We start from the raw sequence: 21,584 nt of genomic DNA, 5'->3' as shown, positions 1-21,584 counted from the left end.
AGGGCTGCTAGAAATCCTTGGGTAACAGAAGAAATATTGAATTTAATTGATGAAAGGAGAAAATATAAAAATGCAGTAAATGAAGCAGGCAAAAAGGAATACAAACGTCTCAAAAATGAGATCGACAGGAAGTGCAAAATGGCTAAACAGGGATGGCTAGAGGACAAATGTAAGGATGTAGAAGCTTATCTCACTAGGGGTAAGATAGATACTGCCTACAGGAAAATTAAAGAGACCTTTGGAGAGAAGAGAACCACGTGTATGAATATCAAGAGCTCAGATGGCAGCCCAGTTCTAAGCAAAGAAGGGAAGGCAGAAAGGTGGAAGGAGTATATAGAAGGCTTATACAAGGGCGATGTACTTGAGGACAATATTATGGAAATAGAAGAGGATGTAGATGAAGACGAAATGGGAGATACGATACTGCTTGAAGAGTTTGACAGAGCACTGAAAGACCTGAGTCGAAACAAGGCCCCCGGAGTAGACAACATTCCATTAGAACTACTGACGGCCTTGGGAGAGCCAGTCATGACAAGACTCTACCAGCTGGTGAGCAAGATGTATGAGACAGGCGAAATACCCTCAGACTTCAAGAAGAATATAATAATTCCAATCCCAAAGAAAGCAGGTGCTGACAGATGTGAAAATTACCGAACTATCAGTTTAATAAGCCACGGCTGCAAAATACTAACGCGAATTCTTTACAGACGAATGGAAAAACTGGTAGATGCAGACCTCGGGGAGGATCAGTTTGGATTCCGTCGAAATGTTGGAACACGTGAGGCAATACTGACCTTACGACTTATCATAGAAGAAAGATTAAGAAAAGGCAAACCTACGTTTCTAGCATTTGTAGACTTAGAGAAAGCTTTTGACAATGTTGACTGGAATACTCTCTTTCAAATTCTAAAGGTGGCAGGGGTGAAATACAGGGAGCGAAAGGCTATTTATAATTTGTACAGAAACCAGATGGCAGTAATAAGAGTCGAGGGGCATGAAAGGGAAGCAGTGGTTGGGAAAGGAGTGAGACAGGGTTGTAGCCTCTCCCCGATGTTATTCAATCTGTATATTGAGCAAGCAGTAAAGGAAACAAAAGAAAAATTTGGAGTAGGTATTAAAATTCATGGAGACGAAGTAAAAACTTTGAGGTTCGCCGATGACATTGTAATTCTGTCAGAGACGGCAAAGGACTTGGAAGAGCAGTTGAACGGAATGGACAGTGTCTTGAAAGGAGGATATAAGATGAACATTAACAAAAGCAAAACGAGGATAATGGAATGTAGTCAAATTAAATCGGGTGATGCTGAAGGAATTAGATTAGGAAATCAGACACTTAAAGTAGTAAAGGAGTTTTGCTATTTAGGAAGTAAAATAACTGATGATGGTCGAAGTAGAGAGGATATAAAATGTAGACTGGCAATGGCAAGGAAAGCGTTTCTGAAGAAGAGAAATTTGTTAACATCGAATATAGATTTATGTATCAGGAAGTCGTTTCTGAAAGTATTTGTTTGGAGTGTAGCCATGTATGGAAGTGAAACATGGACTATAACTAGTTTGGACAAGAAGAGAATAGAAGCTTTCGAAATGTGGTGCTACAGAAGAATACTGAAGATAAGGTGGATAGATCACGTAACTAATGAGGAGGTATTGAATAGGATTGGGGAGAAGAGAAGTTTGTGGCACAACTTGACTAGAAGAAGGGATCGGTTGGTAGGACATGTTTTGAGGCATCAAGGGATCACAAATTTAGCATTGGAGGGCAGCGTGGAGGGTAAAAATCGTAGAGGGAGACCGAGAGATGAGTACACTAAGCAGATTCAGAAGGATGTAGGTTGCAGTAGGTACTGGGAGATGAAGCAGCTTGCGCAGGATAGAGTAGCATGGAGAGCTGCATCAAACCAGTCTCAGGACTGAAGACAATAACAACAACATATGGAATTATGTCCTGAAGTAAATCATCTTTAAGAAAGTAAGTCTTCATTGCTCAAAAATGTGCTGTAAGAATAATATGTGTTGCTCACCCATGATTATCTTGTAGACATCTGTTTAAGGAGTTGGGCATTCTGAGTATTGTTTCACAGTATATTTACTGAGCAAGGTGTTGAAATGGTTAGCACATTGGACTCGGATTCTGAAGGATGATGGTTCAAACCTGTGTCTGGCCATCCAGATTTGTTTTCCATTATTTCTGTAGATCACTCCAGGCAAATGCTGGGATGAGTCCTTTGAAAGGGCACAACCAATTTCCTTTCCCACCCTTGATGCAATCCTAGCTTGTGCTCTCATTTATAATGATCTTGTTAACTGGATGTCAAACCCAATCTTCTTTCCTAGACAGTATGTTTATTCCCTCGTGAAGTTGTAAGTAATCCACTGCAGTTCAAAAGGAACAATGGTGTACATAATGAAAAATTGCATTCACTAGTCCACATTAAGGTTGTCTTTATCACAAAAATGGATGCATAATGCTGCAACAGAAAGTTTTGATTACTTAGTCTATGATATAAAATGTCTAGCAAGACAGCAAAGTAAAGTTGGAAAACAAACTGAGGAAGTTTCTCCTTGACACTCCTATTCCATTTAAAAATTTCTATTACTGTAATGTGTAAAAGGTGGTACACAGGACTTAGTCACTCACATCTATATATTTTTTTTTATTTTGGAAAAAATGTAGGAATTTTCAGGATGTAACAAATTAATTTGTGATTTGTAGGTAAAATGACTTGCTCCAGATCATTACATTCTATTATGCAAAATGATCCATGGAACATGTAACTAACTTAACTGATTGGCTGTAAAAACCTTAGGACATTCTGGTATGTGATATTGTCAGATACAATGATCATGGGATGGTCTCTAAACTGTCCAGGTAAACAAGCTTTACTTGAAATATTTGAATCATCAGAGAAAGATGATTTGATGCCTGGCAGTATAGAATACAAACAGTGTGTAACACAAAACAAAATGGAAGTAGTGACAATCATAAAACCACAAGAAGAGTTTTTGAAGCATCGGAAACTAACGTTTAAAATCTAGATATGCAACATTTTATTGCCAAAGAACAAGGTAAGTTCATCAAAGACAAAAATCAACCTTGGCAGTTTATGAATGCCTAGTTCTTGCTTACTTTCTGGAAAACTATTCCTTTGTTGTTCAAGACAAAGTACAAGGGCACCACTGGGTAAACAAACAGGCCACAGTTCGTCCATTTGTGTTCTGTTGTAAAGATAAACTAAAGAACCACAGTTTTTGTGTCATAAGTGACCACCTGGAACACAACACTACGGAAGTGCATGCTTTTCATCAGCAATTCACAAACTGAATTACTTCTCTGTTGGTGCTGGAGGTCAATATAAACAAAAGAAATTATTAGCACCTCCTTTCACAAAGAAGACTTTGGACTTGATGTGGAACGGCACTGTTTCACATCACACCACGAGAAGAAAACGTGACTGTGTTGGAGGTGCATCAAAGTGAGCTGTTACATAAACTAATGTGCAAGAAACATAGCAGAAACAGATCTTGCCATTTCAAGAAATCTTTAAATTCTGGAAAGAACACGAAAAAGGGATTACCTACATTTTTTTTTTTTTTTTTTTTTTTTTTTTTTTTTTTTTTTTTTTTGTAAAACATGAGGAAATACAAGAATTCTATACCAGTGTCTTGAAGGAAAGCTCAACGTCTGTCAGAAGAGTAAAGGTGGGTGATCTTTTCATTGTTTTTTTTACCCCCATCCCACAGCTTGCTAAAGTGTAAGATCACATAAGCATCTCCTGATAGTGAACTTCGTCAGTGTGCAAAACTAGTGTCACTGACACTTCACAATAAAGACATAGTGACTTGTGTTTACAATGAGCAGTTGTGGATTGCCAAAGTTGATGATATCGATTGTCAAAACCAAGATGTGCATGTCACATTTTGCCATCCTCCAGAACCAAGGACCTCATAAAAAATTTGAGGAGGATGAGGTTTGGATGCCAGTTTAAAATGACCTGAACAAGTGGTCTGCCCTGGAATTTACAACCGTGAGGAGCAAACTTTAACCGAATGCCCAGACCTAATGAAGAAATTTCTGATATCCGATGAATAATGTAGTAAAAACAAACAAGATGAAATCGTTAGGTGGGTTATTTTCAATAAAAAAATCAATATATGTGTTTAAATTATGCAATTGGTGTACTTTATTGCACAAGTTAAAAAATGTATTTTTGATTCATGTTTGTAATTTTTTTTCGTAATTTCCAACTGAATCTCAAAATTGAAATTTATACCAAAGTATGTAATTTCAGATTTTTATCTGGTCCCAAACAAAGATGTTGCGAGCCAAAAAATTAAAAAATCTGTTTTTTAAAATAGTGTAGTTTTGTGTGTCAGCTTATCGCATTTGATACTCTATAAAAAAGTAACTATACCTGTAGTGTAATAGCACAAAAGATATTAAGGCTTAGAAATTACCCCTGTGGAAAGTGCTGTTCAAAAATGGATTTTTTTTAATGTGTGACCATAAATTTGGGCTATTATGTTAAGGGAGGCATTCAGCTCAGTGATAATGGTTTTAATTTGTAGAGCAGTGTGTGCTGAACTAAATGCTTTTTATTTCCAAGAAAAAACTTTTAAAAATACTTTTGAGTCCACTAAACATTAGGGAATTCACCCAGCAAATATCAGTTTTTTCTGAGATGGTCAAGCTACCAATATTTTTTCCCTGGACCACTTGGCGTGGAATGACCCACCAGTTGTTATTCTGTTTGTTTTAGCCTCCTGAAAAACTTGGAATTTCTTGAATTCTAGTCTTAACTTTTCTTTGTTGAGCGAGGTCCCCTGATGAGTCCGTATGTCATCTGTACTTGGATAAGCATAACAGAGTGATGGACAGTTGAGTATGAATGGAGGGATTTGTCAGTTCACCATTTCATGCAAATGGGGTAATGCTGTGGTAGCAGCACGTGTGCCATTCCATACTGATACATTCACACATTGCCCATTAACATGGAGTGTTGAGCTTGTTTTGTAGGATCATAATAGTGTTATCATTCTCCTTAGCAATTTCACGGTTAACTTCACACATTCTTACAGACCACAGCTGTCACCTGCAGCTGACTAATAGCCAGCAGCTTTGAGAGTAGAGCTATATGACAGCTGTGTGCAAGAAAAAAGGTGGGACAAAACTCGCACACTGCATACTTGTTCAGTGGCAGCTGTCCTGTAAAATACTAGGTGTCAGTCACTTTGTTGTTCTGATCCAAGTGTAAGACACTTTTTTTTGGTCACCCATTTCCTTTGTCTATTTTCCTGTTTAGGTAGTGTGTGTTTGTATCTGCTTTATTAATCTGTCTTCCTTTGTTCTCTGTAGATGTCCACAGAGTGTAACACACATTTTCATGATCTAATGTGTTGTTATTGGGTAGAATGAGTATATTTCATTATTTGATCTCCCAACTCATTGACATCTTCATTCTTGATTGGACCTAACATTTTTTTGTAGGCTGTTTGTTGAATGTTTTCTAATAATCTGTTGTATTATAGTTCTTAAAGTGTTCTTTTATAGTTATAAGTTACTCCTCTTCTAAGCGCATCTTTTGTGCCAAAATAATTTTAACTTACTTTGCTTGTGACCTGGAACTATTTCTAATGCTTTATCTCTGTTCATGTAAAGTTGTTAGCATTAATATCCACTTCTTTCAGTATCTTTTGACAAATCACATTCCTTTTCCTTCAATGTTTCATTACTAAGTCTCTAACCATCTTTATACTGCAATGGAATTTATTGACGAAGCCCATTGTATAAGAAAATACTGTACGGCTAATAGAGATTCTTATTCTTAGATTAGATGAGATTCAGTTTTTGTTCTATAGATCCAAAAAAGAGATGATTCTCGTGGCTGTGGAACATGCCAGCTAGTTCATTTTATGACTTAGTTTTGGATTAAGTCTCATGTTGGATAGTGAACTTAAATCAGCTTCCATTCCTCTCTTGACTCTTGATTTCATGAAAATTATACATGGAGGTGGTTGGAACTCTGACAATTTGGGCTTTGGTGATACTGATGTTTTTGCTTTGTGGGTGGTTTTTAGAAGTGTGTTGTTTTGATTATAAGATTGACTGACTTGCATCTCTCTACTAATCTTGAGCCATTTGTATTAGTTGTCATGTGAGCAGGATGGTTTCCAATAGCTTTTCAGAATGATATCTCTGTATCCAGTTGGGCATTGAAGTCCCTCATGATTATTATATTGTTTCTATGAACTTCTGACAGTCTTTTTTCTGTAACATCCCATGATTTTTGTACTTTTCTTGTTTCTTTTCTTGTCATTTGTTGGTGCATGGCAGTTGAATATTGTATATTATTTATTCTTGCATTTAAATGTTAAAAAAAGGGTGTTTCATTAAAGTATTACGAATCAACAACATTTTGGGTTATACCTTTGTAAACTGAACAGGTTGTTCCTAAAACTCTGGAATCCTCTTCTTCTTTCTGCGTGTCTTAGGCTTTGCCAAAGCCTACCCAAAGATTTTTCTATAGATTGTGTGAAAATTCATCATTAATTTCGGTATTCTGTCATCATCCATTCTTGTGGCATGGTCCTTCTAGTCGCTCCTGTATTCCATAACTGCCCATTTAAGCTTTTCACTCCCACTTCTTCTCTGATGTCGGCATTCCTTGTCCTGTCAGTTAGTGTGTATCCAGCTACTATTCTTCTTAGGTATCACATATCTGATTCTTGTATTCTTTGTTCATTTATTTTTGTTGCAGTATATGACTGGTTTCACCCTCGGTACTGTCATCCTCTTGTAGAACATAAGTAGAGTTCTTTCCTTACTTTAGTTCTGAGAATTTTATAGATTGTTCCACTAATGTAATTAAATATTTTTGCTTTCTTTTGTTTGTCCATTTCTGACTTGAATGAGATAGTATTTCTTAAGGACTTTTCAACTTCACACTTTGTTTTCTGATCATTTATTATTATTTTGTTGGGAATTGGCTCCTGACCCCTGAGAGACATAACTTTTGTTTTCTTTGAAGATGCTAATATAGTATGTAATTAGCTGTTGCAGATAAAATTTGAACAGCTCCTTGGAGTGTGTTCTCGCTATCAGCAATCACAACTTGATCATCAGGAAATAGTAATAATAAGAATAATTCCTTTCATTGAAATCACATTTGCAGAAACGTTATTTACTTATCCATTGCCTCAGCATGTCACATATGAAAGGAATGTCAAATTCTGAGATTTGTGTTGGAAAGTCTAACTGCCGGTTTGCATTCAAAATACACTCCTGGAAATGGAAAAAAGAACACATTGACACCGGTGTGTCAGACGCACCATACTTGCTACGGACACTGTGAGAGGGCTGTACAAGCAATGATCACACGCACGGCACAGCGGACACACCAGGAACCGCGGTGTTGCCCGTCGAATGGCGCTAGATGCGCAGCATTTGTGCACCGCCGCCGTCAGTGTCAGCCAGTTTGCGGTGGCATACGGAGCTCCATCGCAGTCTTTAACACTGGTAGCATGCCGCGACAGCGTGGACGTGAACCGTATGTGCAGTTGACGGACTTTGAGCGAGGGCGTATAGTGGGCATGCAGGAGGCCGGGTGGACGTACCGCCGAATTGCTCAACACGTGGGGCGTGAGGTCTCCACGGTACATCGATGTTGTCGCCAGTGGTCGGCGGAAGGTGCACGTGCCCGTCGACCTGGGACCGGACCACAGCGACGCACGGATGCTCGCCAAGACCGTAGGATCCTACGCAGTGCCGTAGGGGACCGCACCGCCACTTCCCAGCAAATTAGGGACAGTGTTGCTCCTGGGGTATCGGCGAGGACCATTCGCAACCGTCTCCATGAAGCTGGGCTATGGTCCGGCACACCGTTAGGCCGTCTTCCGCTCACACCCCAACATCGTGCAGCCCGCCTCCAGTGGTGTCGCGACAGGCGTGAATGGAGGGACGAATGGAGACGTGTTGTCTTCAGTGATGAGAGTCGCTTCTGCCTTGGTGCCAATGATGGTCGTATGCGTGTTTGGCGCCGTGCAGGTGAGCGCCACAATCAGGACTGCATACGACCGAGGCACACAGGGCCAACACCCGGCATCATGGTGTGGGGCGCGATCTCCTACACTGGCCGTACACTTCTGGTGATCGTCGAGGGGACACTGAATAGTGCACAGTACATCCAAACCGTCATCTAACCCATCGTTCTACCATTCCTAGACCGGCAAGGGAACTTGCTGTTCCAACAGGACAATGCACGTCCGCATGTATCCCGTGCCACCCAACGTGCTCTAGAAGGTGTAAGTCAACTACCCTGGCCAGCAAGATCTCCGGATCTGTCCCCCATTGAGCATGTTTGGGACTGGATGAAGCGTTGTCTCACGCGGTCTGCACGTCCAGCACGAACGCTGGTCCAACTGAGGCACCAGGTGGAAATGGCATGGCAAGCTGTTCCACAGGACTACATCCAGCATCTCTACGATCGTCTCCATGGGAGAATAGCGGCCTGCATTGCTGCGAAAGGTGGATATACACTGTATTAGTGCCGACATTGTGCATGCTCTGTTGCCTGTGTCTATGTGCCTGTGGTTCTGTCAGTGTGATCATGTGATGTATCTGACCCCAGGAATGTGTCAATAAAGTTTCCCCTTCCTGGGACAATGAATTCACGGTGTTCTTATTTCAATTTCCAGGAGTGTAGATAGTGTTTGTGATCCATTGTTAGGTGATAAGTGTAGCTTGTTTCTTTGATGGCTGCTTGCAGGATGTTTCAGGAAGTTTCGTCATTTGCTTGAGTCTCCCACTTGGCAGAGTGAGTTCATACTGCAAATTTATATTTCCTATTACATTTGAATTTCACATTACAAATGTTTTTTGGATCCCCCAGTTGGTATTTACATTATGGTACCCCAGAAACTGAATGTCTGCTTGCTCGCCTATCAGGAGTGATGGATTGGCCACCTGGAGGAATATTTGTGTTCTCATCACACATCATACTTATCGTATTTTAGCAATTTTTAAATGTTTGTCTGTGAGAAGTAAAAAGATGATTCGAAGTCTGAGTGTTATTTCCCACAGTCACTAACGTGGGGTACAGACACTGATAAAACATTGCCCAATCTGGCAACAGAGATGTTTGGATTTTAATTTCCAACTTGCATGTCACTAAGAGTAGGGCTGCCTCCCCCATCAGTTCTACCATACTATTGGTCATCTACTACATTTAATATCATACTTCCTAATATAATTCCTTCACCATTGTCTGATTTAATTCACCTACATTCCATTACCCTAGTTTTACTTTTGTTATTCACCTTAAAACTTCCTCTTTTCAGCTGCTCTTCCAAGTCCTTTGCCATCTCTGACAGCATTAGAATGTTATCCACAAACTTCATTTTTCTTCCCTGTCCTCTTGTAGGTCCAGGGGTTAGAAAAGGCATGAGGTATTCCTGCCTCTCATAAGAGGCAGCTGAAAGGAGTCTCACACTTTTCAGCCCTATAAGTTCAGGTGCCATTTTATGGTTTGACCTGCCACTTTCCAAATTCTACAGAAGTGCAGGCAATATGGGGAAGGATGCCTTACGTGGTGCATGCATTATCCATAGTGCCCTTAGATTCGATCTCCTGAACCTCTTGTCACAGCTTTGCATCTCTACCTGCAATTCAACTGTTTGGGTGAGGAGACTTTCGGGCTGTGTCATCTTCTTCCGTTGTCTCCTGTCCTCTTTCACCTCCATGACAGTATTGCATTTCTCTGCGCCCAATAGCCAGCATGGTTGCCAGTCCGTTGTGATGGGGCCATCATGTACCCATTTGGTGGCAACCCCCTGATAACACAGGGATAGCACTTCCTATCGCTCCATACTATCCGTGTTAAAGTCAGTGCCTCCCATAGTTCCCCCTGTATTCAGGAGAATGGTGTTCCGCAGGGCTCCGTATTGAATGTATCTCTTTTTTTAATGGCTATTAATGGTCTAGCAGCAGCTGTAGGGCTGTCAGTCTCACCTTCTCTGTATGCGGATGATTTCTGCATTTTGTACTGCTCCTCCAGTACTGGTGTTGCTGGGCGGCACCTACAGGGAGCCAGTCATAAGGCACAGTCATGCGCTCTAGCCCACAGTTTCCAGTTTTCAGCCATGAAGTCGTGTGTCGTGCATTTTTGTCGACATCGCACTGTTCATTCAGAACCAGAACTTTATCTTAATGACGATCCCCCTCACTGTAGTGGAGACATATCAATTCTTAGGACTGGTTTTCGACATCCAATTGACTTGGCTGCCTCACCCTCATCAGCTTAAGCAGAAGTGCTGCCAGCACCGCAATGCCCTCCTCTGCCTGACCCAAACCAAGTGGGGTACAGATTGCTCTAAGCTGCTGCAGCTCTACAGAGCCCTTGTTCAATCCTGCATTGACTATGAGAGTCTGGTTTAGGGTTCAATGGCACCCTCAGCATTGCATTTACTTGACCCAGTGCACTACTGTGGAGTTTGCCCAGTGACGGGAGCTTTTAGAATGAGTCCGGTGACCGGACTCCATTGAAGGTAAGATGGGCACAACTGCTCATGAATTCCGTTGCTCACATTCGTAGTTATGAGTGTACAAATTACTGTCTCATTTTCCCAACCACAGCGGTTTGGTTCATCTCCCACAGGAATTAGGATTGCGGTTCGCGTCCAGTCCCTTCTGTGTGAACTGGAGTCCTTCCCATTACCACCTGTCCTCCAGGTCCATTCATGTTCACCTCCATGGTGTACACCTAGGCCGCAGATTATTCTGGACCTTTTGCACGGCCCTAAGGACTCCTTTAACTCTGCGGCTCTCCGCTGTCACTTCCTCCTGATTCTCGGCATGTACAGGGGCCATGAAGTGGTTTACATAAACGGCTCGATGGCTGATGGTAACGTAGGCTTTTGCGTATGTTCATGGGCGACATATTCAAGAGAACTACTTGCCATATGGCTGCAGGGTTTTCACTGCAGAGCTGGTGGCCATATTTTGTGCTCTTGAACACATCCGCTCATGCCCTGATGAGTGATTTCTCCTGTGTACTTACTCCTTGAGCAGCTTACAAGCTATCAACCAGTGCTACCTAGCCATCCTTTGGTATTCAGTGGTGTTTGTGTGTACCCCAGGACATTTCGGAATCCCAGGCAATGAACTTGCTGACAGCCTGGCCAAACAGGCTATGCGGAGACTGCTTCTGAAGATGGGCATCTCCGAAACTGACGCAGTTCTGTCTTATGCTGCAGGGCTTTTCAGCTTCGGGAGACAGGATGCCATAACAGAACGCACAACAAACTGTGTGTCATTAATCCCTAACTGGTACATCCAAAAGTGTTAATGCACAAGGTACACCTGGGTCCTTGGGACTGAGATAAATTTTGAACAGATTTTAGAAGAAAATAATAAAGTTGATATAATTTAAATATTAACTATTTTATAGGGTAGTATTAATGCTAATAAAAAACTATTTTCATCATTTCTAGTCATCTCTCTCAGAAACTGTACGAAAAGACAGTGAAGTAGTGCAAGGACAAAAAGTGAAAAACATACATCTGTCAAATCCTACTCATGAGCTACAAACATTAACCTATATAAATGAAATTAAATGTTTACAATCAAATGGACTGTTCTTCAAAGCTGTAACCCAAAAGAAAAGTTGAAATACAGTATAAAGATTTATGCAGGCATAGCTTCTGGGAAGCTTCTATGGTAACATTTTCAGTTGAATGACATACGTACCTCATTTATGAAAATGGTAAAAAATAGCAGTAATTGCTTAAAAATCTCCGGTTTTATATAATTTATTGTTTTTACCAGTTAAATTCAGTATTTTTACTTGTCCAAACCACCTAAACACTTTGAGCAAGAAAGACTGGAACATTCCAAGCATAATGGTGCTAGACACCTGGCACACTCTCGTGATGCTTTCCTATCTTTCTTAGGTGGACACATTGAGCGTTGTTAGGATTCATTCCTAAAATATCATAAATCGAATTTCTGGCATCTTTTCCAGAAATGGAGAATCCAGTCTTCTTTTCATATGGCCACTTAAAAGTTCTGTTCCTAGTTGAATGAGGAATTCTCAACAAGTCACATCATTATCATCACCATCATCTTTGCCATGGAGTAAAACAAAAGCATTTACACCAGCTATACCCAATATGGTATAGAAGATTGGCATAGGCCATCGCCTTGTTCTTCTGAAAGCTATGTAATTATGAGTCTTTTCATCAAGAGCATCAACACCCCCTTTTGTTATATTGTAGTCTTATATAATTTGAGGCTTATGTTGCACCTCACATTCACTATGGTGCATTGTTGATATCATGTTCACTACGTTGTTCCTTTTTGGGATGTGTGAAAGTAACATTATACAGCCATAGTATCCATAGATTGAGGACGACACATTTCTGCCTTTCACGGTTGAAAAGTTTGATGGTAGCTCAGCCTTATTCTTTCTTATAGTGCCAATACAAGTCAAATGGCATTTGGACAACTCTTTAACCAGTTCTACACTTGAGAACCAGTTGTCTCCAGTCACATTTCTGTTGCTTTCTCTAATTAGTTCAACCAGCCGCATGGCAACTGCTGTTGGAATGAGCATACGCTGTGGGGTGTTTACAGCTAATTTTCCAGTATAAATTTCAGCATTCAAACAGTAATACATTTTGGCATAAGCCAGGATAAATATTTTTATTGGACTGATGACCATAGATGTTAAGTCCCATAGTGCTCAGAGCCATTTGAAATATTTTTATTCCAGATTTACGTGGCTTGGAAGGAATGTATATCCTGAATGCACATCTGCCACGGAATCCAACAAGCATTTTGTCCATGGTGACATATTTCCAGACTGAATAGTTTTCTTGGCAGCTTTTACAAATGAATTGAATAGCCAAAAGATGTAGTACAGTTTATCTCTGGGTTTTCTGGCATCACGGGTTGTTGAATCATCAAAACGAAGACAACACAATAAAAATAATAGACGTTTCGAAGACATAGTTGCTCTACAAATTGGTCTACCCATGCCATTTGTAGCATATAAACCATCCAAATCTTCATTGTTTGATTTTAAGGCTCCCCAGAGATAACAAAGACCCATAAGGGCCTTTATTTCCACTTTATTTGTTACTTTTGAAAAAGAATTTCTTTTAGACTCAGGTTGCAATGATATAATTTTTTGATTGGTTCTGAGTACTCTCTCTGCAATCATTTCATCAGTGAAAAGTAATTCCCAAAATGCTAGAGGGGTCTTTTTGTTTACGTGTCTAGCTGGGCAAACATATACCAGGAAGATGAATTGGAGAGATGATATTGCTTTGTGAGGTTCTTCCACGTGTGCTGGGTGTTGTTGACCATTTGAATCTATTCCTCCCGTAGATATAATTACCTGTAAATTGCCCTTCATTGCTGTCATCAGCACTTTCATCACTTTCAGTTGCATGTTCACTAGTTTCACAGTCACTGTCACTTCCACTTATATCATCAATATCACTGTCCACTGGTTTGTTCGGAGTATCAGTGATATCTTCCTCACTCATTTTTATGAAATTTGGTACAATAAATCTGAAATATTGCAAGTACTGTTAAGAAAAAAACTTTCACTGCAAGTCCCTAGGACCCAGGTGTACCAGTTACGGGGTAAGGAGACTACGAATGTGTGGAAGTCTTCCACGCGATCCTGTCACAGGGAATCAGTTTTCCTCTGTTGGCTTCACATTGGCCATACATGGCTAACGCACGGTTACCTCCTCCATTGCGAGGGCCCGCCTTGGTGTGCATGTAGCTCTCCAAGACGATCATCCACCTCTGCTGGACTGCCCACTTTTAGCCCCTCTGCGGCAGACTTTTAACTTTTGCAGCACCATACGTTCGCTGTTGGGCGACAATGCCTCAACAGCAGCTTTAATTTTATGTTTTATTTGTGGGGGTAGGTTTTATCATTTGATGTAAGTTGTAGCGCATGTCCTTTGTTTCTATGTATCCTCCACCCTAGTGCTTTTAGGGTGGAGGTTTTAATGTGTTGCAGAGTGGCTGGCTTCTCAATTTTATTTTCACGGTCAGCCAGCCATGGTAATCTGCTCTATTGTTTTGAGCTCTTCTACATGTTTCTTGTGTGTCTCTGTGATTTACTTTTTCGATTTTGTTCATTTTAGTGTTTGTTGTCCTGTTATTCTTGTGGTTTTCTCTTTTCTTCCAGCTGTGTTTCGTATGTCTCAATTATTTTACTCCCATCCTTGTGGAATTATTTTAATCCGAACGAGGGACCGATGACCTAGCAGTTTGGTCTCTCTCCCCCCCCCCCCCCCCCCCCCCCCCCTCTTTTAAACCAACCATTCAACCAAGCAATCACGTTTTGTAGTCAGGTAATCGGATAGTTTTTAACATTACCTCTACTATATTTATTTGGCAATAAACATATGTTTCCTTCCTCTAATTGTGTATTGTTTTTCAGTAATGTGCATATTGAATAGAGCCTTATCCGACATATAAAAAAAAAAAAAGTTTGGCCAAGGCTTTCATCTGCGTGTGTGACATGTGGTGCTCATGTTTGGTCCTCATTTGTTTCCGTGAGTTGGACTTGTCAGAGTATGAGGAGTTAAGATTGCACTATAATGTACTGTCACTAATTCAGAAGTGAAAAATGCATTTGAAATGTTGTTGTTGTATTATTTTTTCATCGAACAATTATTAATGGTTAAGATTAATATAAAAATCATGTGAATTAATAGCATCATTTCTGATACTCCACTAATTTAATTCAGTTAATGTGCCCACTTATTTGTGATTTTAGCAAATAGGAGGTGTTGTCATTCCCAAGATGTTTCTCCACCAAGGCACTGTGAATTTGAGATCCTATACCTGTGCTGAGAATATGTCCTGAGGGAATATTGTTGAAAGTGAGTACATCAGGGAGATAGGTAGAGGATTGTCAGTGTGTAGTTACTTCCTCAGATTTAGGCCTGGTAGATTAATAGTTATTTTACATGAAAATCAGTTACAACAACTGAACACAGTTGAGATTGTATAATGTGAGCAAAAGAATACCCAATTTGAAAATAGGGGTCTTTATATATATGCCTGTTTCAAAGTGATACTGTGATAATGAGTTAATTTTTTAGTAAGAATGTTTTTTGCCTTGGTGATATTCAATTTTCCTGGTTGGTAACTTTGAAAAACACACACACACACACACACACACACACACACACACACACACACACACACACACACACACACAGAGAGAGAGAGAGAGAGAGAGAGAGAGAGAGAGAGAGAGAGAGAGAGAGAGAGAGAGAGAGAGAGGGGGGGGGGGGACTTTTGCGGTCAGACAGTGTTTTGACCTTTTTCTGTCACTTCCCTGATGCGCTCTTTGCTGCCTGTTAAATGTCATTTTAATTTTTCTGCTTCATTATAGTCGTTGATGGATTACCAACGATATTGGTGGATAGGTACAAGAAAACTTATTGGTGACTAATAGCATGTTGGTGCATGCTGTAGTTTCTGTGTGAAGTGATTGGATCCTACATAAGTTCAAAATATAATTTGGCATGACCCAGGTATATAAGAGTATGTGGGTTGGTTGACCCTTACAATGCCAGGTGTCAGATTTGCCCTGTAACACAGTTATGTTGTAGGATGTGGTGTCATATGTGTAGAGCAGACATAAATTTTTTGAACATAAATTTTTTTCATAATAGGCTGCTCTATAGTGCAGCCCCGAGGTCTTAGTTGACAGAGTTAATGAATGTGATATCATAAGAATAACTGTAGTTCTTGTTATGCCACATATTTCATGAATATTTCATTTAAATGAGTGGTGTGTCTGCTAGATTTATGATTTCATTGGCCCAAGTATAGGTGTGGTATTGGCAGATTCAGTATTTCTGCATAAATTTATGCTTGGTAAGAGAGAACTTTCAAGAAAAAAATTGTGTGCAAGAATATATAAAGCAATTATCTGTAACCCAAGTATAAATAAATAAGTATCAAACTAGATTTTACATGCAGATGCAAAGATGCCAGATAAAGGTTCTGTCCTTCAGGAAAGTGGCAAGCTAGAAGAATGTTCTGTAATTGGGCTAATTCAACAATCACTTAATCCTTGGTAAAGGATTGTAATACACACAGATTTTGTGGTTACTGGCCTTGTGGCATTTCTGTGTGGAAATTTAATGAGATTTCTGTAGCAGAATTTATTACAAAGGATGGCAGATTTATTATACTAATTCATCTCTAGTGAGCACATGAAGTTTGGCAATTGTAAGCAAAAAGTATCTTGTGTATTTGTTTGTCTCTTTATACTAGCATTGACTCTAGTCTATTAGGTACTCATTCAGATTACAAACAAGGTTGAGAGGGTGGAGTTGCATAAAAGAGTAAAGCAACATAAATCAAATGGGTGTTTGTGACTTATTATGAAAGTGATAATAGTCGTTGCTGTTTCTCTGCGTAAGAAAGATACCAATAAATCCCAGATTCTGTACAGAATTGAGGTACCACATGTAAAACAGGTTCAAACATCTGATTACCTTACAAATGAGTTAATGCGTTAAATGTTTGATGTTAAGCATGTAAATGAGAAAAAGCTTAGAAATGGTTTGGAGTTATCTGTGAAGTCTGTTGGAAGTTGTTAAGTGCTCTCATTCTCAAATGCTGGATGAATGAAGTCTGAATTTTCCTCAAAGCAATGCACTCTTTCTAACTGTAATACTTATTGTGTTGAACTTTTAACATAAGAGTATTCCTTTTGAGTTGATTATGATAGCATTTTAAATTCATAAATTAAATCAATAATTATTTGAAAAACTGAAAATCGGATATTTGTTGCCCCAGGAAGCTGTTACATATGCAATTGGCAAATTGTACTGGGTTTTAGGATAGTTTATTAGCAGTATAGATGTAATTTGAAGCTCGGGGATATGCAGTGGTGTGTGGTGAAAACAGAGATATAGATGAAACTTGCAGTGTGTTAGCTGGAAAAATGCCTGTCACGCCAGCCCATACCAAATTTAGGTATTCCTTTTAAATTTATCTCTGCCGTGCAACATATTTTATTCCATATTCAGTCTGTTCGTTGATAAATCCATCGTATCCTTTGATTGCTTACAATCAAAACAGTTAATATGCTTATTGTTTTGAGTGATAAAGATTAAATGGAGAGTTAACAATGCAGCAGCTGTGTCATTCTGACTTTGGGTTTGGGAGGGGGCGGGGGGCCTACTAACTAAGTTCAATAAAGCTCTTAACATTCGTTGTTCTTGTATTTCAGGTTACAGGAAGATCCTCCCACTGGTGTAAGTGGAGCTCCAACTGACAATAATATATTGATCTGGAATGCTGTTATATTTGGGTAAGTTTGTTCAGTTAATGAAGACCAATCACCGTAAACTTTTCCTTTTTTAAAATTAGAATGTGTTTCTAAGGATAAACTGGTTTCAGGTAACTGATGAACATGGAAATTTTAGTACACTAAGCATGCTATCAAGTTAAATTTAAACCTGTCCGAGGGCTAGGGAACCATAATGTGTATGTGTCTCAGTTTTAAACACTCAGATGTTGTGCATTTCACCTAGGCAGTGTGTTTGATTAAAATGTCATTTTGATCTTACACTTTTGCTGATACTGGTGAGTTGGAGGAGGAGGCCACACGTATATGCTATAATTTCCAGTTCAGAGTCTGAATATATTTACTAGATAGAGTAGCCTCCATAAGACAGCCTTCCAGATGGGTTTTTAACAAATGTTTTCAGTCACTTGGCTGTGTTTGAACAAGAGATACCATCCAGGATATGGCTAACATATTTCCAATCATATTGAGAAAATTACTAAGGTGGCCAACTGACAGCCCTCCCAAAATCTTGAGAGGCAGTGTCTCACTATTTTCCACGTGTTTTCTTTTTGTTTTAATATTGTGTAGGTGACATATTGTCAGTCAGTTTTTAACAAGAGGAATAGATTGCTCAGTTATCACTTTTGTGTGTGATAGTAACTTTTTGTTGTTGCAATCAGTAGCATGAAAGGTCTTGTAGAGTTCTTCTTATTTGTGCACGATTTTGCAATGTCTTGTTCTTCTTCCAGTCTTAATGACAAAACGTATCACATACAGCAGATGATGATAAAGTGGAGACTGCTGCCGGTTTCAACTTATTGTACTTTCATCATACCAGTCTAACTTTTAATAAACTGGTAATGTTTGTGAGCCTATTGTCTGGTTCAAGGCCTTCTGCTCCTGGCTTACCTGTGGGTGGATGTTTCAGCAAGACCAGTATGTCATATAATCTTACTGTGACAAATGAGCTGGGGATGTGGTTAAAAGTTAGTCTCACATTTGGGAGGAGTGGTGTCAAAATCTCATTCCAGCTATCCACATTCAGGTTTACTGTGGATTTTCCTGCATCAGTTAAGGATAATGCTGGGATGGTTCCTTTGAGTTCCACTTTTAACTGATACTGACCACTTGTCATTAGGAAGTATGCCTGAAAATGTCAAAGCATTACAGATTAAAATCATAAATACATTATGATCTTGGACCCACATTGACATCCTTTTTTTATATTGTGCAGTGAGCTTTTTTTGTCTTCACCACATCACAGAAATATTAAAATCGTTGTTTCTCAGTTGAACAACATTTCATAACCAAGGAGACCATTGGGGATTAGTGCAAGGCATGATCGTCTGGCAATAGATAAGAATCAAATCATATTCTTACCCTATCAATGGACACTTTTTGGGCAATTCCACCAAAAGTGAAACTAGACTCATAAAAAAAACTTTTAATCTTTAACTACTGCAGGTAAAGTTGTTGCAAAAGAGTTCGAAGTTGCCTATTCTGTATAAAAAACACATGAAAACACTGTAATGTCTTTGTAATTGATGATGCAAATCCAGGTATCTGCTGGTGAGAAAGCAAGCTCTTTAATAACAGTTTCAGAAGGAAAGTTTTCTACAGTATGTTCTAGTCAATTTCGTGCATTTTTGTTTTTAAAAATTCTGTAGTGGTTTTATTACTAACAGGTAAAATTTCATTGCTGAGCTCTAATGAAAACATGCATTTTAACACAACCAAAATTGTAAATTTTACTGTCCCATCCTGTCACAATAAAGCAAATAAGTTCATATTAATGGAAAATATTAAAGACATTGTTGATGCAAATATGATTTGCAAGTACAAAACAAATGGGGAAAATTGTATACTAGCTAAATAATCAGTGATCCAGAACTTTAACTTTCAAATCAATTTTTTGTATCTTGTCTCATCACAGCTTAAAAGATTGTTGGAAGAATCTCTGAGAAAGGTTAATTATTCACTAATTTTAATCACTTCAAGTTACTATTTTCATAAATTTAAAAACTTTTCTAAAGGAGAGAAATTAAAAAATTCTGCTTCTTAATAAATGTTTGATATTCGTTAGGTTATGTGTCATTTTTAAAATAGTTATTCAATGTAGAATAAACCCTAGTGTGGTTAAAGTGATAACATTCAATATAATATTAAAGTTATATATCGTAGTAGTGAGTTTGTGGGAAAGGCATTGCTGGTGGTGTATTCACATGAATGGTATGGCATACAGTTTTGGGTGGAAAATATCAGGCTGTAAACACAATGCCCTTTTATGAGGTTGTCTAAAATAGAGAAAGAAAATAAAGTTTGGCAACATTTAGTTCTAAGGATAAAGTTGAACTTCACTCCTTATTTGATGCAGATTTTCATGATATTCATACAGTATCTTATTACACAATAATTTAGAAAGAGCATTCCATTGTCAAAAATGATTTTGTGTTCAACTTTGTTTTAAGGAAAATTATAACAGTGATTCCTGATCACACTGTAAATTATGAAGTCAGGGGTCAAATAGGTGAATAAAAGAAAGAAATTCATGTGGTTTCCTTTGTTGTTGGTTAATTTGCAACCAAAAAGTCAGTTATGCAGTACATGGGATGACTTTTAATGTTGTGTGTTAATGAACAAGAAGTGACCTCCTTTAGAAACAACACTGCAGACAGTAAATGTGCTTTTGAAGCTGACAATACTGCCGGAGCACTGTCTGATATTCTTCAAATTTGTGACAGTTTTTCATTCTCTGGCTTGGAAATTAATGTTCTTTCATACGCGGGCATATTTTCATTAAAATTTAAAATTTTCATATATGTTCACGATTGAAAACAATATTTTCAAGATAAAACAGACTAAAATGAAATTGTTTTGTATCAGGGTAATCAAGTGAAAATGAGACAGATGAAAAAAGTATGTAAACTGTTTATTATTTCAAACGTGATTACTATATCTGTTGATAAATTTATTTCAGTGTGAGACAAGTTGGTCAGTACCTTAACAAAAAAAAAAAAAAAAAAAAAAGGTTAACAGCTATGTATGAAACCATGAGTGTACCCAAGAATGTGCCTGTTGGTCCAAAGCAAAAAGACAACTGTGAATGTCTTTTTTCAGGGCTCCAAAAATATGGAAACCACATGGGGATGTAATGGAGGATTTGTAAGGGCGTCCCAGTGAAACTTCTGCAACATACTCAAAACAAATTTGGGAACATGTGGGCCTAAATAGCAAAACTTGTCTTCTATTTTTAGTCTCCCATTGCCTTTTCTAATCCCCTCACCACTGCATGACTTAGGCTACACTCCATTACCTTTGTTTACTTTCTTTGATCCCTGTAGGAGGCTCACAACTATTTTGTTAATACATGCATTGCGAGCATGGGGCCCAAAGCTATTGCAGCACCTACTTCATTTCTTATGCTACAATATCCTATCTCTGACTATCCTTTCTTCTCTTTTTTTCTGCTGGTGGCAGCCTATGATGTTGACCTGGCTATTTCCATAGGTTCTGCTTTCCTTTGTTGACATCTTCATTCATTTTCCTTGCATCATTTTTTGGCTAAGTAATTTTGCTCTCTTTTTCTGGGTTTGACAACCATTTTGAAAATATTTTCTGTAGTTTGGACCAACTGGCTCAGAACACTAATTGTTTATCGCCTACAATGTTGTTGACACTCCGCACACAATAACTGCACAGACTCACATATGTGCTTAAAAGACAATGCAGTAGCCAATTCGACATGGTGCACTCCTTCCAACTGGTGGTCGCCTTCAGAAGGGGGGCGCACCCACCTTAGGTGATTGTTCATACCTCAGGACACACATCCCGAACACCTGACAGAGGGACCAATCGGCAATTTGGAAAGGTAGCAGCTCAGGCAATCAACCCTCTGTGGCCTGGCCTGTACCAGGGGGTACACGCAAACAAGATTTGAAAAATTCTTTTTGTCCTTATACTGGTGACCACTTCTATCTGAAAAGTGTATCAGCTTCTCAACCTTGGGAAAATTTTCTTTTATGTAATTTATTACATACTTTTGAAACACATGCACAGTCAAAGTGTTGTGCTCAAAGTAGTCACTTAGAATGCAAGTTGAAGAACTGCAATCTTCATCTTTCTCATTTTTAAAGTAGAGAATAAATGGATGCACTGTTGCCTGGTAATTGACCAATGGTACCCTTGCATTGCATCCTGAATCATAAATGTAAAATTTTCTGCAAAATCGACTAGCACTATGCATTTAGTTTC

At 38.9% G+C, this 21,584-nt stretch overlaps 1 protein-coding gene across 2 annotated transcripts in view; it reads left to right on the top strand.

Annotated features, from left to right (window-relative positions):
• Positions 1-21,584, top strand: part of LOC126298644 (ubiquitin-conjugating enzyme E2-17 kDa) — a 91,341-nt gene that overhangs the window by 6,738 nt on the left and 63,019 nt on the right. For both annotated transcript variants that reach the window (XM_049990056.1, XM_049990057.1), the window contains exon 2: positions 17,274-17,354. In XM_049990056.1, coding sequence (XP_049846013.1) covers positions 17,274-17,354 — 81 coding nt within the window. The remainder of the gene's footprint in view (positions 1-17,273; positions 17,355-21,584) is intronic.

The sequence above is a fragment of the Schistocerca gregaria genome, chromosome X (genome assembly GCF_023897955.1).
Source record: "Schistocerca gregaria isolate iqSchGreg1 chromosome X, iqSchGreg1.2, whole genome shotgun sequence".
Taxonomy (NCBI): domain Eukaryota; kingdom Metazoa; phylum Arthropoda; class Insecta; order Orthoptera; family Acrididae; genus Schistocerca; species Schistocerca gregaria.
This window is presented reverse-complemented; position numbering and strand designations above follow the sequence as displayed.